A 27,294-nucleotide genomic window follows, 5' to 3' on the forward strand; every position below is an offset into this window, starting at 1 on the left:
CTTCTTCAACAATTTTATGAGGGTATGAATGAAAAAGATCGAAGGATGATTGATGCTTCAAGTGGTGGTGACATCTTCAACAAAACCCCTCAAGAGATAAGATCACTTTTTGGAACCATTTCTCAAAATCAAAGGAACTTTTGGACTCGAAATGAAATGAAGAGAAATTCTCCACAAGTGGTTGGTGAAGTTAGCAACACCCAACACTTGGAATCAAAGCTCTTAGATTTGACTAATGTATTAAGTCAAATGGTGGTGGGAAGTGGTCAACAATTGATGGTATGCGGTATTTGTGCAATGACGGGGCATTATACGGATAAGTGTCCCACTCTTGGAAGTGAATCGGAATATGTGAATGCAATGGAAGGATATCAAGGTCAACCAAGACCCATGGGATTTCAAAACAACTTCAACCCAAATTGGAGGAATAACCCAAACAACCTATACCCACCAAAGCAAAATCCACCAAACATTTTGATGAGACCCCAACATCCGCAATATCCTTCCCAAAAACCTTCATATCCACAAACTTCTTATAACCCCCCCCCCCCCAAATTACCAACAACTTCCATAACAAGGTCAATCAAGTGGTAACCATCAAATGAGCCTTCAAGAACTCGTTACTTCTCTTTCTCAAAGACAAACCCAATTTCAAGAAGAGACCAAGAACACTTTCTCTAACATTCAAGCACAAATTGGAGACTTGGCCACTGCTCTCAATAAGATGGAACAAAGGGGTAAACTTCCATCTCAAACCGAGAAGAATCCCAATGTTAGTTCAATAACCTTGAGAAGTGGGAAAACACTTGGAGAAAGCAACCCTAAAAGAGTTTCAAGAGAAGACGAATATGAAGTTATTATTGTTGAACCTTCGAAAGTGGTAGTTCCTCCAAAGGAACCGGTTGTTCCAAACATTGAGCAACCCGAATATTCCAACAAGCCTATCAAGCCATTGGTCATACCACCATCCTTCCCTTCCCGGTTAGCCTTTTCCAAGAAGATAGAGGAAGAAAATGAATTCTTTGAAACTTTCCACAAGGTCCAAATCAACATTCCACTATTGAATGCTATTAAGCAAATTCCAAGTTATGCAAAAATCCTCAAGGATTTGTGCACCAAGAAGAGGAAATTCAAAGCAAATGAAAAGATTCAAGTCAATGCAAACGTGTCTGCGGTTATCCAAAAGAAGTTACCTCCCAAATGCAAGGATCCGAGAATATTTGCTATCCCTTGTACCATTGGTGATTTGCATGTCGAAAGTTCCATGTTAGATCTTGGAGCCTCGATCAATGTGATGCCATATTCGGGTTTTCAATCTCTCAATGTTGGACCTTTGGAAGAAACCGGAGTAATCATTCAATTAGCAGACAAGTCAAGTGTATCTCCAAGAGGAGTGTTGGAGGATGTGTTAGTACAAGTTAATCAAATTGTTTTTCCCGCGGATTTTTATGTCATTGATATTTAAGAGAATACTCCTTCCACATCATCTATGATCCTCCTTGGAAGACCTTTCATGAATACCGCTCACACGATCATTGATGTCCATAAAGGGAAAATTACTATGGAGTTTGATGGAGAGATCATTCACTTCAACATCTTTGAGTCAATGAGGTACCCTAGCAACATTTCTCCATTGTACCGGGTTGATGTGATTGATCCAATAAACAGGATAAGCCCTAATGTATGCACACACAAGATTCTTATGGAAGATTATTGCAAGCCTAGGAGAGAGGCTCAAAGAAGATTGAATCCTCCAATGATGGAAGTGGTCAAGAAGAATATAATTAAAAGGCTTAAAAGGTGCAAAGAGAAGACAAAAGCTTTTCATGACAAGCACATAACCCAAAAGCACCTTGTTTCGGGTCAAAAAAGTTCTTCTTTATCATTCGCGTTTAAAGTTATTCCCGGGAAAATTGCGATCTCGATGGCACGGACCTTTCATTGCTTTAAAAGTGTTTGATCATGGTGCGGTTGAAATCAAGAGTTTGGAAACGAATCAAATCTTCAAAGTGAATGGAAAATGTTTGAAACCATTTTATGAAGACTTTGACACGGGAGAATTCGACAACGTAACATTGCAAATCCCGATTTATGAAGATTGACGGAAGCGGGGCTATGTCTTGGCAAAGACGTTAAATAAATGCATTGTAAATAAATAATCTTGCTTGAAATTTTGGTGTTTCTAAGCTTGAAGTCGGTTAAAAATCAGCATCTTGAGGTTTAGCAATGATCTTGGTAATGTATGCAAAAAGTGTCAAAAATCTGCAACTTGCGCGGGTGCCCGCACAAACGTTGTGCGACCGACCCCTAGCCGCGCAGGTTCCGAGTTCCAAATTACCCCAACATGGGGTTGCATCTGATTAGTTCACGCGGCCGGCTCCCCCACCCGCGCAAGTTCTGGGCGGCCGACAGTCACCCTCGCAACTGATTGCGCGGCTGCTTTCCACCCTCATAGATTGTTGCGCGGCCAAGACCAAATCCTTCCCTTTCTTTGCGAGACCAATGATGCTAATTCTTTATTTGCGCGACCAAACCACCACCCGCGCAAAGTTTGCGAGGGTGCCCGCGCAAATGTGTCACTTCATAAGAAAATTTTGAGTCATTCCATATGCTTCCTTTGCGCGACCAAGCTTTCATCCATGTGTATTTAGGTGGCCAAGAGCTCCATCCACACATCATTGTACAACCCATGTGTTGCTTCCATACCGTCCTCGCGGGCCTCCTCCACCTTGATCCCGGTATGATCCTTCCTTACTCTCATCCTAAGCATTGAGGACAATGCTTAATTTTAAGCTTGGGGTGAGGTATTCTTATATTTTTATTTTTATTGCATTTTGGTTGTATATAGTTGCATTTAGAGTAACTCATTTAGGTCATTCATAAAAATTTCAAAAATATTGCATATTTTATTTCTTTCTTTTCTAATTTTCATACTTTTTAGATGCATTCTAGTTTAAGTTCATGCATTTTTGTTCTCTCTTGTCTTCTCATCCCTACAGGTACCAGAGCGCCGAGTCATAAGTATTGAATCATAGATTGGTCCCGGGTCTTGATATGGAATTCTTTGTATTTGATAAATGGGACACGTTTTGAGCCTCATAGACCATTTTAAGACCGCTTGTGTGGGGGTCAGATGCAGGTATCTTGATTGGGTCTAGGTGCGGAGGGATGTGGTTGGTCATGCCAATGTGTGCGAGCAAAGATTAGCCCGGTAAGGCATTATGAAGACATTAAAGATATTGAAGACTCACATCTTGGTTTTGGAGGGAGAACCCTTTAGTACTCCCGAGTCTCGTCCAAGCCTTGCTTAGTTAGATTCTCACTACCTTTTTAGGATAGGTTATCATTTTTCTAGGGGTCTAGAGTAGATAGTTAGATAGATTCTGTTTATCACACCTTGCATTGAGGAGCTTGATGAACTTTGAAGTGGGTCCCCCAATTCACATCTTTTGGGACCAAGTTTTTTTCGGTAACACCCATTTTTGAGTCATATCCCACCCTTTTTAGTTGATCTTGGCACATTGTCAATTATCCTTAGGTGTTCATGTTAGCCTCCATCCTATGTTACGTGGTGAAATTCCTTAAACCTTCCAAGAAGAAAACACAAAAAATGAAGAAATTGGAAAAGTGAAGACAAAAAGAAACAATGAAGAGGATTAAAGAAAAGCAACAAAAACAAAGAAGAAAAATGAAGAAAATGAGCAACACAAAAAGAAGAACAAGAATCCAAGTTCAAGACGTTCTTTCAAAAAAAATGAGAGAAATAAGAAGGCTGAATATCAAACAACAAAGAGGCTGAAGACCAAATAACAGAAGTTCAAGAATGAAGATTTAAGCTGTTAGGTTTAGATTACGTTAAGTAGAATTTTTATTATTTTATTTTTTTTTATTTTTGGTGAGAAAAGGCCTTGACAATGAGACGGTAAACTGTAAAGGACAGTACAAGGGAGAAGCCTCTGAAACCGGATGTTTGCCAGGAGGTCGTGCTGCAAAACCCTATTTCGTTACTATACACTTTAGCCTGACAAATGTAGGAATCATAGTGTGTGAAGAGGCGACTTTCCTTCGTGCACTATGGTCTGCATTGGTGATTTAAAGTGCCCCCACTGGGCGCATATCTGTTTCCTTTGTCTTGCACACCGCGACTGCATCCAACCGTGATCTATTCGCCCATCAAGTGGTTGAGAGTGTGGTTTATGGCTCTAAAGCGGGGGAACATTTTGAGGATGCGTAGGGTCCATGAAGGACTAATTCTGACCATGTTGACTGATGTTGACCAAGTTCTATGGTACCTTTCTTTTTCCTTTTTAGTTTTAGCTCATCCCGAGCTCATATTAGTCTTGTTCTAACTTGAGGACAAGTTAGGTTTAAGCTTGGGGTGAATTTGATAGCTTATTTTATTTCCTTATTTTTATTAGTTTATTTTAGATTTTTAGATCTTTTTATCATTATTGCATTGTATTTTATTTATTTTCTTTAGTATGGTTCGTACCGGGTACTTTTTATGTTGCATGAGGTATTCTGCAGGTTTTTGGAGCTCATTGCGGTTGTGGTTTGACTGGAGGTGGGCTTAGTGGGCTTTTCGATACATTATTGGGCTTGGCAGATCCACTAAAGAAGATTGGGGCTTGAAAAGATAAAGGCTTGGATGAAGTGGGCTTGTGAAAAATGGATCATGGATTGTTAATTTGGGCTTGGAGCATCCATTTTTGAAGCTAAGTGATGATTGGGTGGTTTAAATCACATGGATATGGAGGGGACCAAAGGAATCTTTGGTAGTGGAAGGGTGGAGTGGAGGAATGAAGGACCAATAGCATTACAGCAACATTTGTGCGGGTGGAATTTTCGTCGCGCGGGTACCCGCGCAACTGCCCAGTTTGGGCATTTTGGTCATTTGGCTTGCCATTACCTTGGGGGATCAGATCTAGCAGCCATACTTTCGATTTTACACCATTGAAGAGCTGAAGGAGGCGATTTTGAAGCTCAAGAGTCATTTTTCTTTTCATCTTTCCAAGTTATTTGGTAGTTTCTTTATGCAATTAGACTTTTGTGATTGTTGTTCTATTGCCATGAGTGGCTAAACTCTCTATTTTGGTAGACCTTGGCTAAAACCTCTGAATGTTTGTGGGTTTTTGAAGGATTTATGCTTATTTATCATTTATCTTATGTCTATGATTCTAGTTCATATTTCTTATGCTTGTTTAGTGCTTTGATCATGAGCTTGGTACTTTAATAAGCAATGGTTGGTTTATTTCTTTGGTTTAGCATTGAATCATTGAATTTACTTAGAACAAATGCTTTATGATGGTAGAAATCATCTCTAGCTTATGAATCATAACTCCTTTATGGATGTGTAAGCATTGACATCCTCTAGGAATTGGGGATTTCTTCATTCTTAAGGCTAATCAACTTCTTGGGTTTAATTGCTTCAATTGACCCTTGATCTTGATTAAGAAGGTGTGTTGTGGGCTTCCCCAACCTCTATACTACCTATGAGAAATCTTGGCATATCATGCTTCATGATTGTTATAACCAATTTGGGATGAATGATAAGCTTCATGTTAAATCCTAATGATAAACACACAAATGTTCATTGTGTTGAATTGCCTTGGTTTACCAATTCTCTCTAATATTTGAGCATCTCACTCTCTTGCTTAATTGCAAGTATTTAGTTATTCAAGTCTTTTAGTTTTCAAACAATCATAACACCCCCCCCCCCCCCTTTTTAGTTTAATTGTAGTTAGTTAGTTTATTTTCACTAGTTCGATTGGATTGCATTGGTGATTTAGTACAACCATTTCCCCGAGGATCGATACCCCTTTTTACCATTATATTACGTTTTATTTGCAAACAAAGGGTGTAATTTTCTTTGTGGACTTGACATCCAACCAAGTTTCCCGCCTGTTACGCGGGTGACCCGGGTTCGATCCCCGGATCATAGATCTCGGAGCCAGCAGAGCCACGGTCATTTTGGCAAATGCGGCAGGATGCACGAGGGGGCGTGCAAGGCAGGGAGTTCGGGCTGCTACAAGTGCGGCCGAACGGGTCACATGAGCCGAGATTGTACAGCTACTACCACCACCACACCAGCATCAGACTTAATTTGCTTCCAGTGCAATCAGAGGGGACACAAGCGGTCCCAGTGACCGAGCTTAGCAGCAGCAGGGAAGGTGGCAGCACCTTCTCCTACCACCTTGAGGATTATAGATGGCCGTCAGGGTCGGGCTGAGGCGCCTACGGCGCGGAGCAAGGATTTTCAGCTTACTGCAGAGGAGGCACGAGCAGCTCCTGACGTGGTGACGGGTATGTATATTTTTTTCTTCTTACCTCTGTATTTGATATTATTTGTTTCTCATGATTATGTGTTTGTATAGGGTCGTTCCTAGTGAACGGCATCTCAGCTATGGTGTTATTTGATTCGGGGGCTACCCGATCATTTGTGTCGCTCGCGCTTAGCAAGCGATTTAGCAGAGATCCAGGGGAGCTGGATTGTCCACTCGACGTCGAGATAGCTGATGATAGGACCGTCAGGGTCACGAGAGTTCATAGAGGATGTACTTTGCGACTATTTGATGAGCAGTTCTCAGTGGATTTGGTTCCTATTCCCCTGCGAGGGAACAAGGTCATAGTAGGTATGGACTGGTTGAGCCCCAATGGGGCTGTGATAGATTGTGAGAAGCAGTTGTTTAGAGTTCGCACTCTCAGTGGAGAAGAGTTAGTGATTCAGGACAAGAGGCCACAGCGCGGACCAGTCTTCTGTTCTGCAGCGAGAGCAAGACGTCACATTCAGCAGGGCTGTGCAGGATATGTCGCGTATGTTATGGATACCCGGGATAAGGGTAAGATGATAGTCGATGATGTTCCAGTGGTGCGAGAGTATCTGGACGTATTCCCGGAGGATTTGCCTGAGATACCTCCGGAGAGACAGGTTGGGTTCCGGATTGACCTGGTCCCTGGTGCGGCTCCGATAGCCAAGCCACCATATCAGTTGGCTCCTCCCGAGATGCAGGAGTTGTCTACGAAGCTGCATGAGCTGCTAGACAGGGGTTTTATCAGGCCGAGCAGTTCACCATGGGGAGCCCTGAACCTGTTTGTGAAGAAGAAGGACGGGTCGCACCGTATGTGCATCGATTACCGGGAGCTGAATAAGGTAACGGTGAAGAACCATTACCCACTGCCGAGGATAGACGATTTGTTCGACCGGCTTCAGGGAGCATCTTGGTTTTCCAAGATTGATCTTCGGTCTGGATATCACCAGATGCGGGTCAGAGATGATGACGTGTAGAAGACCGCTTTTAGGATCCGCTATGGCCATTACGAGTTTGTGGTGATGCCGTTTGGGCTCACCAATGCTCCAGCCGCGTTCATGGATCTCATGAACCGCATGTGCAGACCGATGCTGGATCGGTATGTGATAGTATTCATTGGCGATATCTTGGTTTATTCCAAAACTGAAGAGCAGCACAAGGAACACCTGAGGGAGGTGCTTGAGACCTTGAGGAGGGAGAGACTTTTCGCAAAGTTCTCCAAGTGCGAGTTCTGGTTGTGCGAGGTGCAGTTTCTGGGGCACCTTGTCAACCAGAAGGGTATACTAGTGGATCCATCCAAGATTGAGGTTGTGATGCAGTGGGAGGTCCCGAGGTCTCCATCTGGGATTCAGAGTTTCCTGGGATTGGCAGGGTACTACAGGAGATTCATCCAGGATTTCTCCAAGATAGCAGTTCCGCTGACCCGACTGACCAAGAAGTCGATGGTGTTTCGTTGGGGTCCTAAGCAGCAGATAGCCTTTGAGACGCTCAAGCAGCGACTGTGCGAGGCGCCGATTCTCACCCTGCCCGAGGGAGTAGATAATTTTGTAGTCTAATGTGACGCTTCGATCACAGGCATGGGAGCAGTGTTGATGCAGCGGGGGCATGTGATAGCTTATGCCTCGAGACAGTTGAAGCCTTACGAGGCTAATTATCCGACGCACGATTTGGAGTTGGGGGCCGTAGTTTTTGTAACGCCCGTGTTTCTAGTCTAGGCATTAATATTGACATAATGGTCTAAGTTAACCTTTGTAACTCATTTTGAAGAAATGAAAAGGAATTATGTGAATATTATGTGAAAATTATGTGTTTTATGCTTAATTATTAGGGTTTAAATAATTAAGAATAAAAATAAGCGTCAAAATTAAATATTAGATAAAGCTGATATCTATTAAGAAACTTGTAGTGGGTGTGACAAGGATTACGGATATATAAAGAATGCCGAAATCCGAGTTATAACGAAGAACTTATGACCTGTCGAAGTTTCGCGATAAACCGGCACGGTGCCGAATGTCGTAAAAAGTGAGTTTTTTATAAACTACTTTTTAACCTTAGTGATCTAAACGAAACTCGTAGTGCGCGTTAAACCGAGAGTATGTATAAAAAGAACGCCCAAATCTGACTTCGTATGAGGAAGTTATGATTTTTCGAAGTTTCAGCTTAGCAGTAGACAGCTAAAAACTCGAATTTTAGATCGAGTGATTTTTAGCCGACACAACCTAAACAGGAATCGAAGGTCTCGTCATTAGTATCACAACGGTAAAAAGTCCGACGAAAAAGACGTCGGATAAAGAAGTTATGAATTTTTAACGGATTTCCTGTCCCGGTCTGTTAAAAATAATAATATTAAAATTAAAATCAAAATTAGCCAACGAAGTCTAAACGAAAGTTGTAGAGCGTAATTTTACCTACGCGTGCATATAAAGAACGTCAAAAACGAAGCTCGTATGCAAAAGTTATGGATTTTAGAAGTTTTGGCGCGAAAATCGAGGAATAATGCCAAAACCGGGAATTTTCGCACACGTGGACTTCGGCCACGTGTCCTCGCCTCGCATGTGCCACCTGTCCGGAATGTTGCTGAATCATCCTACGCGTGCCCTCTTTTCCTTGTGTCCGAAACCTCGCAGAAGCCACGAGCTTCCCTCATCGGATCCGGACTTCGGTCCAATCAGAGGCTGCCAGCAGCCCCTTCGCATGCGCAGCCACGTGCGAGCCTATGTCCTGCGAGCTTCGGACCTTCGCCACCTGGAGGCTTCTCAGCCGTCCGATCAGAAGCTTCCCCCTATAAATAGAGGGTTGCAAGACTTCCCGGGTAACTTTGGGATTTTGCCCTTTTTCACCCCTAAACTCATATTTTTAGCATTTTGACTTCCCCCGAAGCCCCGAGATCATTTCCAACGCCCGGAACACGTCCCGGAGTGCCCGAGAAGCCCGGGAAATTTATTTTTTCGTTTTCAAATCCCGACCCTCGTAGAGCCCGATTTCTCAATAAAACTCCCGGTTTTATTAGAAACTATCATTCTAGGCAACGAAGTGTTGCCCGGTTATCATTAAATCAAGTGAGTGTGTAGTTACCTTCACCTTACACATAGATATGAAGTATTTATCTTAAAATACGTGCTATGTGTAAATATATTAATTGTTTATTTGAGGTGACTGTTGAATTGATGTTTTATACAAGTGTTAAACTGTATATATATATATATCTTTATCTACAAATATGTTGGGTAAAACATGGGTAGATGAATTAGATGATGTGTGATGTAATAAAAGTGATGAGAGGTATCGATGTTTAAGATGATCTAGTCATCTAGCAGAGTATAGACAACGGCCACAGACTATTTTAGATAGTCCAGTGGAACGTTAGTAGACTTGTAATCGGTACGTATGTTTGAACTATATGTTCATAAAGTGTTCTTGAACTATATGTTCCTTAAGTGTTTTTGAACTATGTGTTCATCCGTTAGTTCTTCTTTTTGACACTATTACATGTCGGGGTACGAGAGCGTACGGGAGTACTTTATCAGTATTTTCCCTATACTTTTATTTGGAAGAGCTTTGGAGTCTTTGTTCTTTTATGAAGTGATCGGACGAGCTTCATGAGTTAGTGATATAGATCATGAGTTAAATAGTGGGTGTGTGATGAAAGGTGAGTTGGATAGATGAGATGATCAGTGATATAGATCATGAGTTGAGAGTGAGTGGTGAAATATGAGAAAAGCCCTTACCCAAACGTTGGCGTGAGTGGTGCAATATGAGAAAAGCCCTTACCCAAACGTTACCGTGAGTGGTGCAATATGAGAAAAGCACTTACCCAAACGTTGACCCCCGTCATTCAGCAGAGTATGGATGACAACCATGGACTGTTCTAGACGGTCTGTGGAACACTAGCAGGCTCGCAACCTGTAGGTGTTAATGGACTTGAGTGTTCATTCGATGTACTCTATTCCCCTCATGAGTGCCTTTTGGGCATGTATGGCTGGGGAAACCCCTTAGTATGTTCATCAGCTATATGGAAAACCCATTGACATGTATTGCGGGGGGGAACTTCCGTGGGAAATACCGTCGATGAATAAGAGCTATGGACTTAGCATATGGAAAACCCATTGACATGTATTGCGGGGGGGGAACTCTCATGGGAAATACCGTCGATGAATAAGAGCTATGGACTAGCACATGGTGACGATGTGACTTCGTGCCTACTTGACATAAATTGCTAAAGGAAAGCAATGTTGTCACCCCGGTGTTTATCTTATTTGACATATATTGCAGAGGGAAGCAATGTTGTCACCTTGTTAGTTGTTTTATGTTAGGATGTCTTGTTTGACATAAATTGATGAGGAAAGCAATGTTGTCACCCCTTGTGAAAATCCTTAGGCTGGGTCCCTTGTGATAGTTGTTTTAGGGATGTAAAGTGAGGATAATGGGAATGGGTAATTAGGGTTATTTGGTTGATGAAATTAATAAATTTATTTTTGATTGAGAACTTAATAAGTTTATTATTTATTGTGGGTTGAAAACCCTATATGCTCACCAGGCTCCCAAGCCTGACCCACTCAGTTTAATTGTATCACAGGTATCGATACGAAGTTGCTTTACACTGAGAGATTAAAAGAGAAGTAGATCACTAGTGTAAATGAATGTAAGTTTTGTTTATGTTTATGTTTGTGTATTGACAATGACATCCCAATGGTTTAAATGAATAAAATTCATTTCTTCGGAAATGATTTGATAACATAGTTATCATGTTTATCTGGGAACAAATTCCGCAACACTTTTAATCAAATGATTACTCTGAAATTATTTTAAAAGCATAAATTAAATCGGTCTTTTCTGGCCGTGAAATTGGGGATGTCACAGTTGGTATCAGAGCATTTGTTTAAGCGAACTAGGAATTTGTAGGATTTCTAGACTTAAAATTAGAATGCTAAGCGATGATTGTGAGATGAGTGTCTGCTATATTTTAGACACAAGCACAAGTTTTTTTTAGGAAATATGTCTAAAATGTTTTATGAGTTAAACATTTTATGTTATAGCTATAAGGGTGCCTTATATGCTATTATTTGTTCGGATCTATGGTCTGTTGCCGACCGGATCTGGAAACCTTATGTGTGTAGGATTCTAAGTGTATGATTACGATATTAGAACTAGCATGTAAACGTTTCGAAGTGATAAGGAGATTTATACGTCTATCGTAAATAAAGCTTTCTTATCTTAAATTCTCGCCCAGTACACCGAACGTTTGTTTGGGTGTACAAAACGTTATGGTAAAGACTCGTAGAGAATTGAAAAGATGGAGGAAATGAAAAGCTTATGATAGTGAATGATACCTATCAGAAGATATCGTAAGACTGGTATCTTGCCTTTAGAATATGTCTAATAAAATAACGAAACGTTTAGAGGGGTACGGTACGTCTGAAGTACACCTTCGATTGGCAGAATGATGGAATGGTTGGTGTAATTCTTGATGTTGTTCCATCGTCTGGAATTTCCATCACCAACCAAGTTGAAGTAGAATTGATGATTGAAGATACGCATGGAAGAAGTCCTAGTAGAGTCTAGGAAAATTTTATGATTAATTGGGCACATTCGTATGTGTTAAATTGTTTTGTGAATTTAGGACTTGGGGACTGCGAGACAGTACTTGGGACGAGTATGAGTAGGTGCGAATAGTAGTAGAGATCTATACTACTGGAAGCACAGGACTCACACTTGGATCAAGGAAAGTCATAAGGTTACCAAGGAGTTAGTAATTGATTCCGTCTTATTCTAGTCTGTCCTTACCATCGTTTCGGTAATGACTAAGAAGATGATTGTTATTCCGACCCTAGTGGTCATATGAAATTGAGTCCGACTACGATGAGTTTGTTACATGGTTCAGAGAACCAAGTTCGATGTAGTAGTTGACTTAAGTCAAATCGAAGTAAAGGATGATCAAAGCGATCAATAGAAATATCGCGTTCGTTGTTAAAGAAGTTGGGTTAGGTTGTGTTCTGACCGAAAGGGATAAAGTGATAGCATATGCATTAAGGCAATTGATAGAGCATGAAAAGAACCACCCCACTCATGATTTGGAGTTGGCAGCGGTAGTATTTGCCTTAAAGATATGGAGGCACTATCTTTATGGTACTAAATGCAAACGTTTCACTGATTATAAGAGTCTTCAATATCTCTTTAATCAGAAGGAATTGATACATGAGGCATCGGCGCTGTCTAGAGTTACTCAAGGACTTTGACTGTGAGATACTTTACCACCCTGGTAAAGCAAATGTTGTTGCTGATGCTCTCAGTCGGAAGGTAAATCTTGAAAAGAAAAGAATGACCGAAAGGAGGAGCGTTTGGGAAAAACGTTGGTGTTTGATACAAACGGTCAAGGATTGAAGGTATTCAAATATAGGATTTGGGTACCTAAGACGGAAGGAGTAAGAGGTCTTCTGATGGAAGAAACTCACAAAACCATGTACTCGATTCATCCCGGAAGTGCGAAAATGTATAGGGATCTAAAAACCCTATTACTGGTAGCCGACGATGAAGCTCGATGTTGTTAAGTACATGGCTGAGTGTGTAACTTGTGCTAGGGTTAAGGCACAACATCAGAAACCGTATGGGAGTTTATAACCTTTACCTGTACCCATGGGTAAATGGGAAGGTATCACCATGGATTTTGTGACTAAACTGCCCAGAACAAGGAACGGTCACGACATGATTTGGGTGGTCGTTGATCGCTTCACTAAGAGTGCACAATTCATAGCAGCCAACGAGAAATGGTCTATGGATAAACTTGCGAATTCTTACGTGAAGGAAATGGTGAGGCTTCACGGTGTTCCATTAACGATTGTATCCGATCGTGACAGCCGTTTTACCTTAAGGTTTTGGAGAAGTCTATAAGCGGAATTAGGTACCAAGTTGTGTTTGAATACAGCTTACCATCCACAAACCGATGGTCAGAGCGAACGAACAATTCAAACATTGGAGGATATGCTGAGAGCATGTACCCTGGAATTCCAAGGTAACTGGGATGAACAATTACCTCTAATAGAATTCTCCTATAATGATAGTTTCCACTCGAACATCTAGATGGCACCTTATCACGCTTTGTATGGGGAAAAGTGTCGAACGCCATCATGTTGACTGGAAGCTGAGGAAAAGCAGTTTATGGGACTTGAAATAGTCCATCACACTGCTGAAAAGTTGAAAGTGATTAGGGAAAGGAGGTTAGCTGCTCAAAAGAGCTATGCTGACAAGAAAAGACAACCGATATCATTCGAAATTGGAGATTCGGTTTTACTTAAAGTCTCGCCGTGGAAGGGACTTATAAGATTTGGTAAGAGGAGAAAATTGAGTCCAAGGTTTATTGGACCATTTAAAGTTCTTCAGAGAATCGGGAATCAAGCTTACAAGCTAGAATTACCGGAAGAACTGGAGGGTATTCATAACACCTTTCGTGTGTGTTATTTGAGGAAGTTCACGGGAGATGTGCCCGACATAATTCCCATTTCTAAATTAAGGTTGGATAAAAACAAGAGGTTGATTGAAGAACTTGAGGCAATCGTTGACCGTAAGACTAAGAAGTTGTGACACAAAATGGTCGATTTAGTGTTTGTGCATTGGAAACATACGACTGGGCCAAATCTCACCTGGGACACGGAGAGTGACGTGATGAGTCGCTACCCGTATTTGTTTGCTGATGTGTGATTCCGGGGACGGAATCATTCTAAGGGGGAGAGAGTTGTAACGCCCGTGTTTCTAGGCTAGGCATTAATATTGATATAATGGTCTAGGTTAACCTTTGTAACTCATTTAGAAGAAATGAAAAGGAATTATGTGAATATTATGTGAAAATTATGTGTTTTATGCTTAATTATTAGGGTTTAAATAATTAAGAATAAAAATAAGCGTCAAAATTAAATATTAGATAAAGTCGATATCTATTAAGAAACTTGTAGTGGGCGTGACAAGGATTACGGATATATAAAGAATGCCGAAATCCGAGTTATAACGAAGAAGTTATGACCTGTCGAATTTTCGCGATAAACCGGCACGGTGCCGAATGTCGTAAAAAGTGAGTTTTTGATAAACTACTTTTTAACCTTAGTGATCTAAACGAAACTCGTAGTGCTCGTTAAACTGAGAGTATGTATCAAAAGAACGCCCAAATCTGACTTCGTATGAGGAAGTTATGATTTTTCGAAGTTTCAGCTTAGCAGTAGACAGCTAAAAACTCGAATTTTAGATCGAGTGATTTTTAGCCGACACAACCTAAACGGGAATCGAAGGTCTCATCATTAGTAGCACAACGGTAAAAAAGTCTGACGAAAACGGACGTCGGATAAAGAAGTTATGAATTTTTAACGGATTTCCTGTCCCGGTCTGTTAAAAATAATAATATAAAAATTAAAGTCAAAATTAGCCAACGAAGTCTAAACGAAAGTTGTAGAGCGTAATTTTACCTACGCGTGCATATAAAGAACGTCAAAAACGGAGCTTGTATGCGAAAGTTATGGATTTTAAAAGTTTGGCGCGAAAATCGAGGAATAATGCCAAAATCGGGAATTTTCGCACACGTGGACTTCTGCCACGTCTCCTCGCCTCGCATGTGCCACCTGTCCGGAATGTTGCTGAGTCATCCAACGTGTGCCCTCTTTTCCTTGTGTTCGAACCCTCGCAGAAGCCACGAGCTTCCCTCATCGGATCCGGACTTCGGTCCAATCAGAGGCTGCCAGCAGCCCCCTCGCATGCGCAGCCACGTGCGAGCCTATGTCCTGCGAGCTTCGGATCTTCGCCACCTGGAGGCTTCTCAGCCGTCCGATCAGAAGCTTCCCCCTATAAATAGAGGGTTGCGAGACTTCCCGGGTAACTTTGGGATTTTGCCCTTTTTCACCCCTAAACTCATATTTTTATCATTTTGACTTCCCCCGAAGCCTCGAGATCATTTCCAACGCCCGGAACACGTCCCGGAGTGCCCGAGAAGCCCGGGAAATTTATTTTTTTGGTTTCAAAGCCCGAACCTCGTAGAGCCCGATTTCTCAATGAAACTCCCGGTTTTATTAGAAACGATCATTCTAGGCAACGAAGTGCTGCCCGGTTATCATTAAATCAAGTGAGTGTGTAGTTACCTTCACCTTACACATAGATATGAAGTATTTACCTTAAAATACGTGCTATGTGTAAATATATTAATTGTTTATTTGAGGTGACTGTTGAATTGATGTTTTATACAAGTTTTAAACTGTATATATATCTTTATCTACAAATATGTTGGGTAAAACATGGGTAGATGAATTAGATGATGTGTGATGTAATAAAAGTGATGAGAGGTATCGATGTTTAAGATGATCTAGTCATCTAGCAGACTATAGACAATGGCCACAGACTATTTTAGATAGTCCAGTGGAACGTTAGTAGACTTGTAATCGGTACGTATGTTTGAACTATATGTTCATAAAGTGTTCTTGAACTATATGTTCCTTAGGTGTTTTTGAACTATGTGTTCATCCGTTAGTTCTTCTTTTTGACACTATTACGTGTCGGGGTACGGGAGCGTACGGGAGTACTTTATCAGTATTTTCCCTATACTTTTATTTGGAAGAGCTTTGGAGTCTTTGTTCTTTTATGAAGTGATCAGACGAGCTTCGTGAGTTAGTGATATAGATCATGAGTTAAATAGTGGGTGTGTGATGAAAGGTGAGTTGGATAGATGAGATGATCAGTGATATAGATCATGAGTTGAGAGTGAGTGGTGAAATATGAGAAAAGCCCTTACCCAAACGTTGGCGTGAGTGGTGCAATATGAGAAAAGCCCTTACCCAAACGTTGACCCCCGTCATTCAGCAGAGTATGGATGACAACCATGGACTGTTCTAGACGGTCTGTGGAACACTAGCAGGCTCGCAACCTGTAGGTGTTAATGGACTTGAGTGTTCATTCGCTATACTCTATTTCCCTCATGAGTGCCTTTAGGGTATGTATGGTTGGGGAAACCCCTTAGTATGTTCATCAGCTATATGGAAAACCCATTGACATGTATTGCGGGGGGGAACTCCGGTGGGAAATATCGTTGATGAATAAGAGCTATGGACTGAGCATATGGAAAACCCATTGACATGTATTGCGGGGGGGGGGGGGGGGGGGGGAACTCCCGTGGGAAATACTGTCGATGAATAAGAGCTATGGACTAGCACATGGCGACGATGTGACTTCGTGCCTATTTGACATAAATTGCTGAAGGAAAGCAATGTTGTCACCCCGGTGTTTATCTTATTTGACATATATTGCAGAGGGAAGCAATGTTGTCACCTTGTTAGTTGTTTTATGTTAGGATGTCTTGTTTGACATAAATTGGAGAGGAAAGCAATATTGTCACCCCTTGTGAAAATCCTTAGGCTGGGTCCCTTGTGATAGTTGTTTTAGGGACATAAAGTGAGGATAATGGGAATGGGTAATTAGGGTTATTTGGTTGATGAAATTAATAAATTTATTGTTGATTGAGAACTTAATAAGTTTATTATTTATTGTGGGTTGAAAACCCTATATGCTCACCAGGCTCCCAAGCCTGACCCACTCAGTTTAATTGTATCACAGGTATCGATACGAAGTTGCTTTACACTGAGAGATTAAAAGAGAAGTAGATCACTAGTGTAAATAAATGTAAGTTTTTTTATGCTTATGTTTTTGTATTGACAATGACATCCCAATGGTTTAAGTGAATAAAATTCATTTCTTCGGAAATGATTTGATAACATAGTTATCATGTTTATCTGGGAACAAATTCCGCAACACTTTTAATCAAATGATTACTCTGAAATTATTTTAAAAGCATAAATTAAATCGGTCTTTTTCTAGCCTTGAAATTGGGGATGTCACAGTTTTCGCCCTCAAGATCTGGCTGCATTACCTCTACGGAGTCTGGTGTACTATCTACACGGACCACAAGAATTTGAGGTACCTCATGGATCAGTTGAATATGAACATGAGGCTGCGTCGGTGGTTAGATGTGGTAAAGGACTACGACTTTGAGATCCTTTATCACCCGGGCAAGGCCAACGTAGTGGCCGACGCCCTGAGCCGCAAGGCGGTAGCGGCTCCGATTCGAGATATCTGCCTGAGGATGATAGTAGTTACTCCATTATTGGAGAAGATTAGGGAGGCGCGGGTTGAGGGCCTGAAGGAGGAGCGCCAGAAGTGCGAGAGGATAGTGGGCCGAGTAGCTTCGTTTGATTACGATAGCCGAGGATTATTGACCCTTCATGGGAGGGTCTGGGTACCATACTGGGGCGGAGTACGGCAGGTGTTGATGGATGAGGCCCACAAGTATCGGTTCTCCATCCATCCAGGGGCGACAAAGATGTATAGGGATCTTCGACCCGACTACTGGTGGCCCTACATGAAGCAGGACATAGCTTGGTATGTGGAGAGATGCCTGACCTGCAGGAAGGTTAAGGTAGAGCACCAGAGCCCCACGACCATATGCATCCATTAGACATTCCTGTGTGGAAATGGGAGAATATCACTATGTACTTCATTACGAAGCTTCCTAGGACTACACGTGGGGTTGATTTGATTTGGGTCATCGTGGATCGGTTGACCAAGAGTCCCCATTTTATACCGATCCAGGAGAGCATCTCGGTCGAGATGTTGGCCGATATTTATGTGCGAGAGGTAGTGGCACGTCATGGAGTGCCTGTCTCGGTGGTGTCAGACCGAGATGTCCGGTTTACTTCTAGGTTTTGGAAGCGGTTTCACGATGAGATGGGTACTCGTCTCCACTTCAGCACCGTTTTCCACCCTTATGTGGCTACAACTTTCCTCTGTATTCTACACATTTTCTGTGGGAACCCGTTCTCATTACTTTGGTCGAACCATCCTTCACGGTGGAGAAAAATACAGGGCAACAGGGCGTGGTTTTGTAGTGCATCACACCAGTTTTGCTGAGAATTATAGATTATATGCTCGTAGTCATTTTATAAAGGCGATTGAACTTGGTTTGATCCTAATCATTTATGTTGTATATAGCCCCGTTGCTAAAGGAACATTTGCCTACATTGCATTGACCATTTCAAGTTGGTTCCTTGTGGTTTCATGGATCATGGCACCATTTGTTTTCAATCCTTCTGGGTTCGATTGGTTAAAAACAGTCGGTGATTTTTACTATTTCATCAACTGGATACACTTTCGAGGTAGTGTGCTTGCAACACCTGAAGATAGTTGGGAAAAGTGGTGGTATGATGAACATGATCATCTGAGAACAACTAGTGTATATGGAAAGTGTTCAGAAATTATTTTGGATTTACGATTTTTCTTTTTCCAGTATGGAATGGTTTATAAGTTGGGTATTGTTGCTGGTAGTAAAAGCATTGTTGTTTACTTCCTTTCTTGGATCTGCATGGCTATGGTTCTTGTAGCTTATATGACTATTGTATACGCACGTAAAAAGTATTCTGTGAGAAAACATATCTACTATCGGTTGATTCAGTTCATTGTTAGATTTGTTGGATTACTTATAATCATTGTTCTTATGGTGTTCACACAGTTCAAGCTTCTTGATCTGTTAACGATTCTGTTGGCCTTCCTTCCCACTGGGTGGGGTGTTCTTTTGATTGCCCAAGTGTTCCGAACCATTTTGGAGAAAGCTCAGTTGTGGGAGACTGTTGTCTCGATTGCACGCATGTATGATATGATGTTTGGGATGATCGTGTTGACACCAGCAGTGGCGGATGCAGGAACGAAGTTAACCGGGGTCCATTATATATAAAAAAACATATAAAATATAATATTTAGAAATTTTAGGATATTTTTTGTTTTTTTCCAGCAAAAAAAAAAGTTAAAGAGAGACTTTTCTTGTAAGAGTGGGTGCCATGGAGGGGGTTTCTTAGTAAAAAAGAATTGTTTAAGGGTCTTTTTGGTAATATAATAGGTGGGACCCACTTCCAAGTGGGGTGCATGAACCCCACTTCTTACTAGCTACATCCGCCACTAGACACCAGTGACTGCTTTATCATGGTTGTCGGGGTCACAGTCCATGCAAACCATAATCCTTTTCAATGAAGCATTTAGTAGGGGTTTGGGATATGCGAAATGGTTGTTGAAAGGGAAACCAAAACTTAAACAACGATTCCAGGTAATAAATCTGGAATTCTTCAAGTCTTAATTGTATAATTAGTTCTTTATCTTGCTACAACATAATGTTGGTTAATTACCTGTGATATTTTATTTCTGTTGCAGGATTGATGCATCTTTTATACTGCGACGACTTTTGTGTTTGTCTTGTCGGGCAATATGACATTCCTTCTTTGTTTTGCATTATTATATGTCAAAGTGTGCTTGTGTTTGTAAAATACTTAAGATCTGATTTCATGAAAATGGTTGTACTTTAGAAGATCAAAACTAAAGTTATCTGTTAACTAATCTGATTGTTTTATGTAATTTGAGGTTTTCTTTCATCTCCCTCCTACTAAAATGGGTGGTGGCTGGTGAGCATAGCATGGTTGCCATACTACCTGTACTTGCTAGTAAAAGGAGTATATGCACCTCCAAATGCCAAGCAAAGGCCATCCATTGCTGAAGCTTGGGGTTTTCCTACGGAAAATAGCTACGGAAAAAATCTGTAGCTAATTAGCTACGAAATGGCTACGGATCAGCTACAGAATGGGACGTCCTAATTTAGCAACGGAATAGCTACAGAATAGCTACGGATGTTAGTCCGTAGCTCATTAGCTACGGAATAGCTAAAGATGCGAATTCGTAGCCATTCCGAAGCTCATTGGCTACGGAATAGATACAGATACAAATCCGTAGCTATTCTGTAATAATTAACTACGGAATAGCTACGGGCTAGGGACGGAAGAAAATAGCTACAGAATAGCTACGAAATAGCGACGGATTTATAATTTCCATTATTATTCTTATTATTCCCATTATTATTATTTTTCATTATTCGACTCTTATAGTAGCTATTCCGTAACTATTCCGTAGGAAATCCGTAACTATTTATTTTCGTAGCTATAGTAGCTACGGAAAATTCCATAGCTATTTCGTAGCGTTTCTGTAGCTAATCCGTAGTTATAATTTAGCGACGGGCCATTATGCTACAGCCAGTTTTCAGTAGCAATCCCGTAGCTATCCGCTTATAGGTACGGATTGTACTGTAGCTATTGCACCAATTTTCTAGTAGTGTTCAAAACATTTGCAATGGCATGAGGCCGTTATTTCCATGCCACTTACTCCTTACTTTAATGATTTTTATAATAATATATCACACATTTTAAGCTTATGTGTATCGTAATATATTATCTATGTATATAAAAATATATTTTATAATGACACTAAAGAATCTTATATTATAACTTTATTATTATCAAGGTGCGCATGTAAAACATGAAAGTATTTCTTAATGAAATAACAAACTAACACATCAATGTTTAAATTTTAAGATATTTCTCTTATTTAAATGATAAAAAAATACGTTGGTTTTGACATAGAAGTTTATTGTAGAAGTCACGTAACATATATAAAAATATTAGTTGGTATTACATTAATATGGATAGCCTAATACCACTTAGCTACGATTTAGTCTGACGCTAAAACTACCTACCAAATGAGTTATATGAAATAGTGACACAGTTTTCTTTAGCGTATCATATTATGTCGCAACTTTCTTGACAAAAATGCAAGGACTATAGGGAATGGGAGCATCTCATTTTTCCTCACCTTAGAAGAGATCTTAACCCCACATCACTTCCCATTATCCGCCTTCCACTAAATGGCATGATAATGTCTTATTTATTTGTACCGTATAGAATATATATTTATAAAACAAAATTGTGACACATACTTTATTCAAAACACACGCCTTAAATAAGTAGTTGTTACCGAGGTAAGGGTCGTGTGCGTGAGAAGGGCATCATTGGAGTAAGGTGGCGTTGGAGGAGATCGAAAGGTGTTGCAGCTGGACAACGAAAGCGTTGGGTGATGGTGTCCTTCAATGTATGGCGAGTGAAGAAGGAAAAAGGAGCATGTGTAGGCAAAGGACAAGACTGTCAAATATTTTCAATCAATGTGTGTTTCAGATGACCGAGCTAGAGCTTCTTCACCATAATTAGTGGCTTATCAAACAAGCACTTAGGTCATTTTCAATGGATTGAACATTTTAGAATGCAATGGATTATCACATCAAGAATCTATTTTTATACAACTTTACCAATTAAACCTCATGCTCCATTAAATATCATAAATTTTAGGGGATCCATATCAACATCTTTTTTTAATCATTTATCATTTTGTTTTTATGTATCTATCATCTTATAAATAAGTAATACCGTATACGTGTATCATACACGACATATATATCGTTCTATAAATAGTTAAATATTACATAAAATTCAACTATTATAATAAAAATCAACTTACAAACTATATATCAAACGTGCAAAATAAAACATATGGGCATTTAAATTTGTGGTTTAAGTTTAACAATCGAGTCCTTGACGCCCAAGCCTTAGAAAGTGACTTTCGTACAATATATTTGACTAACAAAGAAAATTGTCAGAATAGTCAAGACATACATTGTATTAGTTTATTTCATTACCCTCCTCCCCACGCCAAGAAATTATTAGGAAATTTTTAAGAAATGAATTGTTTTTGGTGTATAAATATTCCAAATTAATGTAATTAAGGTTATCAACCATAATATTAAGAACATATTTCAAGAATTCTTTTTGCCTAGATTTTTTTTACAAGTACTAAATTTCAATCTCTTTATCTTCTTCGATCAAGATGGCTATTATATCTGGTTTCTTTAGTTGTTTCTCGGGTACAAACAAGGTGATGGATGAAGGAAATGATAAAAATAGTGCATCAAGAAAAGTTGAGAACATTGATGGTGACCACGATGCAAAGGTGAAGAAGAGCATAAAAAGCGCACCAATTCCGGTTGCTTATTTCCCTATTGGCTCAAAATTTTCACGTTTGTAAATAAAAAGATCGGTCCAATTAATATCACGACGTGAGCTCTACTATGATTAATGAATCAAATAGGGATATTCTGATACACCATAAGAACAAGAGCATTTTGATGTAATTTTTCATTTTTTTATACATATTCAATTTAATATTTTTAATATTTTTGATAAACGAAGGTTCACTTAGCAATTTAGACAAATTTATTTGAATTGAACTTACTTGATGGATATTGTAAGACTATGGGGAGTGGTCACACCCATCCCACCGGAAAAGTGCTGCCACATGTGCGCCACGTCAGTTTCACATTCAACCCACCACCAACCCACTAAACATTGGAAATGGTTACCACTCCACAAATTTTTTTTTTTATTTTTTTAGTTTTTTAACATTATATTAAATAAAAAACAAAATACAAACCATAATTTAAAATAAAACCATAATTTAAATAAAAAAACACACAAACATTAAAATTAAAACCACATTACATTAATATAAAAAACACAAATTAAAATTCTTAAAATCTTTAAAAAAAAAAAAATTAAAATCCTAAATTACTTAAAAACATAAATAAAATCCTAAATTACTTAAAACCATTGAGATTAGAACCTAAATTCCATATTTCTCCCGGACTTGTCGTTGAATTTTAAGAAAGGTCGCAAGATTTTCCGGGTCGAGATCCGGTTGGGGCTTTGTGTTTATGATTTGAAGATCGGTAAGAGCTATTTTTTGGCGATTAGCTGCCTCCGGCGATTCGTACTTTTTTTCTAGAAACACTAGAGCTTTATCTATGGATGTCGCAAGCTCGCTTTCGCTAGTTGCCGGTGCTTTTCCGCTTGAAGACGCTCCCTTTCTCGCTTTGTCCCGTCCCGGTGGTCGACGAAGTTGGACGTCCGGTGGGCCCTCCCCCTCGGTGGCGTCGAAGTCATTGTTGAGGTCGAGTCCAAAACCCACGTCCGACTCGGACGTTCTTGCCCTTTCTTTAGAACCGGTTGTAGATCCCGAATGCGCCATTTCCGGATATAGAACCCATTTTGGACCGTTACGACAAACTTCCCACACTTTTTGGTGGCCGAACGGTTTACCGTTGGTGGTAATTTTGTATTTGTAGGCGCGGTCGCTAAAATGTTGAAGTCGTTGCTACCACTTCTATGCATGTTTTTAAGCTTGTCAAATATGCCATTGAATTTGGTGCAAGCCGCTCGTAAGTCACGCCATTTTGCGTTGATCGAGTCGTACGTCCGCTCCGTTTTCTTTCCTAATAACGCGTGGAAATGATCTAAAATACGACACCAAAAACTTTGACCCGATTGTGCGTTGGCGACATCCCCGTCTTGGGATATGAAAATTCAAGCTTTCGCTAAAGCTTCCTCCTCGTCTTTGTTCCATGCGGTAGTTTTTTTTTCTTGGATCTTTGGTTTTTTTTTTGCCTTCGACGAGTTGGTTGTTGTGTTTCTTGGACCCATTCGTCGTCGTCGTCATTGTCGAGATTTATAGGTTGAGATTGAGATGGTTGAAATTGTTGAGAAGGTTGTTGAAATTGTTGTGAAGGTTGTTGTTGAAAGGCTTGGAATTGGGGTTGATTGAATTGTTGTGGTTGTTGTTGGTAGAAGTTTTGGGGGTATGAAGTGGTGAATAGAGGTTGTTGTTGGATTGGGGAGGTTAACAATTGCATATAGCTAACATTTGCATTTGGAGTGTTTGGGGTGTTTGGATTTGAATCCATGTAGAGAGAAAAAAAAAATATTAGAGATGAAGTTTTTTTGTAGAAGGTAATAAAATATAGAGAGTGTTTTTTGAAATGTAAATTGTAAGTAGAATAGTGGATAATTTATAGGTGTAGATGGTTGTGTTTAAATTGTAAAAAGTAAATTTTTTTTTAATGTTGAAACGGCTATACAGCCGTTTGTTTACAAAATTCTGAACGTTAGAAAATAGAGAAATTTGATTGGGCATCTCCTCGCGTCTCCGGAGCCACGTCACACGCAGCCCACCGACTTCGGGGGCGGTGTTCACGCGTGGGAGAGGTCAACCCAAGACGCGTAAAAAACGTCCCATACCGGGTAGCCTAAGGTATAATTACGTTTAGTCACAAAAGTTTGGGTTTGTTTGGACATTAGTATTTGTGGATGTTTGAAGTTAGTACTTCACATGAAATTGGTGTCTATGGGGATATATAATGTACATGTTGCCTGCTCAAATGCATTTTATTAGTGTAAGATACGTACTGTGTGTTGTTTGTGTTGATGATGCCTTATCATGTGTTGTATAGGCGAGGTCAAACAAGTTTAAAGTAAAGGGTATAACTTGATTGTCGTCAATTAAAGGTGATTCTATGATGCTTTATAAAAACTAAATACACATGAAAATGAGTATTTTGTAGATGTAATACTCATGAATTTTATTGTTGATATCGCAAACGTGTCATATCTATGAATAAAGAGTATTATACTTGTGAAACATGTGACATAATTTATTCAAATAAACTCGTGTTTTATCAATCATGAAATATGCCATTGATCATTTGTAGATATATGCATGTTATGTATAGTGTACATTTATATAATACATCCGGCCCACTCTAGTCCGGTTGCTTTGACATTGGGCCCAATTCACATATGTTCTTCTTAAACATCAAAATATCATATTTACCCAAACTAATTTTAATTGTCGTTTTTTTAATGTTGTTGTCTTTTTTTTATTATATTTTTTCTTCTACATATCATTTTTTATTTATTGTGCATATTTTTTTTGCACTAGTGTTTTTAAATTTAAAAAATGTTATGTTTTATTTAGTTTTGCATTTTCTAATTTAATTAAATTAAAAATGATGATGTTACAAGTGTCTTGAAAAATGTTGTTTCCATATATTGTGGATTTGCAAAAATAAAAGAAATAGGAGAGAGAAAACTGACGTCAAGTTAATGTAATGGGTTGATTATGTTAGAAGGGTTCTACTCCTACTACCCTTATTTAGGGGTTGTTTGTTTGTTTGTTTTTTTTTTTTTTTTTTGCAGATCTGCGCAACCATTTTTGTCTGTGCCGTGTAGACATATACCATCGCAGAGTGTTTGTTTTTTGGAAGTGCGCAGATCAAAAAACGTATGCGCAAAGTCTTCCTGGCGCAGACATGGGCCACTGTCTTCAAAGATCTTCATGCCTCATTATAACCTAAAAAACAAAAATAAAACGTCCCTATCTTTTTTTTCCTTTCTTCGCCGCCTATCTTTTTTGCTGAAAATACCATTTTTATGTTTATGACATGAAATTAATTTGAAAAACCAGTTTATTTCAGTACATGTAGACGTTAAAAAACAAACAGATGTCTTATTGCAAACTGCAAACATTTTGTCTACCTCATCTGCTGCAGAGGCTTGCAGATATGATCCGCAAACTACATACATTTTGGCTTCAAAAAAACAAACATCATCTTAGACGTCATTTCACTTTTGTCACACAACTCATAATTCTTGTCATTTAGAGACTAGTTTGTCATGCTACATGTGGTTTATATTTTGATTATTATTTAAAAGAACATAATTTATATAAAACTAAAATTTTCATTAAAATTAAAAAGACAAATACACTTGAAATTAAATAAAAAAATAGCAAATTTGAAATTAAATAAAACACGAGACACTTGAAATTAAAACATAAAATAGCACTATTTCATTTGACATATTGACACAATTTTCCGCACCCTTCACAACTTACAAAAAATCTATACACAGGAAAAGTTAGTTATTTTTTTGGGCGAAAATTTTCAAAAGCATTGTTTAACACTATTCCATCATATTCAATATGTTGCAAAAATTTATTATTTTTGTTATTTATATTATCAATGCTATTACTGTTATTTTATATATTAATATTATTATTACTTATCGATTCTTATTATAATTATTATTGTTATTATAAATTAAGAGGTATATGGATAACCTGTAGCTGGTCTACTTGGAATTAAGGATGGATCAGTGATGGAATATGATTATTTTGGATAATTAGTCGTTAAACTCAATAAAATTAGTTGTGGATGAGCCATACACCTTGGTATACAATTTTTCAACCTTTAAAAATTGTTGTTTTCATTGTACCTTTCGCAAAATGTTCATAGTTTATTTCCAATACATTGAATATTTGAGAATTCAATGGATTGTCATAGAATTTAAAGGAATTTTCTCATATTCCGACAAGAGATCTAAGGTAGAGACATTGTTTTTTATACAACTTTATCAATTAAACATCACGATTCCATTAAATTTCATTAATTTTAAGGGAGCCACAAGCCCACAACAACATCTTATATTTAATCATTTATCATTTTATTATTATATATCTATCATCTTATAAATAACTTTTTTTTGAACCGGTAAATAGATTATAAAAGGGTCACCGTCTAGCAAGTAACTAGACGTGGCAAAAAAGGAAGTATATGAGTTTTAAAATAATACAAGATTTAACTGACAAACTATGTCGTTCTATGAGTATTTAATAACTACATAAAATTCAACTATTATAATAATAGAAAATCTAATTACAAATTATATATTATATATGTATAATATACATTAATTTCAAACGAGCAAAATATATGAACAATTAAATTTGTGGTTTAAGTTTAACTATCGAGTCCTTGAAGGCCAAGCCTTAGAAAGTGACTTTCGTTCAATATATTTGACTAACAAAGAAACTTTTGAATAGTCAAGAGTCAAGACATACATTGTATTAGTTTACTTTATTTCATTACCCTCCTCCCCACGCCAATATATTATTGGGAACTTTCCAAGAAATTAATTGTTTTTTGGTGTATAAACATCGCAAATTAATGTTGTTAAGGTTATCATCCATAATATTAACTATTAAGAACAGGCTTCTAGAAATCTTTTTGCCCCCCCCCCCCCCCCCCCCACCCCAAAAAAAATACAAGTAAATTTCAATCTCTTTATCTTCTTCGATTAAGATGGCGATTATATCAGTAGGTTTCTTTAGTTGTTTCTCGGGTGACGCAAACCAGGTGATGGACGAAGGAAAT

General features: G+C 39.0%; 1 protein-coding gene and 1 pseudogene across 1 annotated transcript; both read left to right on the forward strand.

Moving 5' to 3' along the window:
• Positions 1-601: 601 nt before the first annotated feature.
• On the forward strand, positions 602-1,465 carry LOC145163720 (uncharacterized). Its single transcript, XM_079082511.1, has 2 exons — positions 602-1,039; positions 1,148-1,465. The coding sequence occupies exons 1-2, from the start codon at positions 602-604 to the stop codon at positions 1,463-1,465; spliced, it is 756 nt and encodes a 251-aa protein (XP_078938637.1).
• A 16,586-nt stretch (positions 1,466-18,051) lies between these two features.
• Positions 18,052-19,580, forward strand: LOC145163721 (callose synthase 12 pseudogene; annotated as a pseudogene).
• The last annotated feature ends 7,714 nt before the right edge of the window (positions 19,581-27,294 follow it).

The sequence above is a fragment of the Lactuca virosa genome, chromosome 3 (genome assembly GCF_052849685.1).
Source record: "Lactuca virosa cultivar CGN04683 chromosome 3, Lactuca_virosa_CGN04683_v6, whole genome shotgun sequence".
Lineage (NCBI taxonomy): Eukaryota > Viridiplantae > Streptophyta > Magnoliopsida > Asterales > Asteraceae > Lactuca > Lactuca virosa.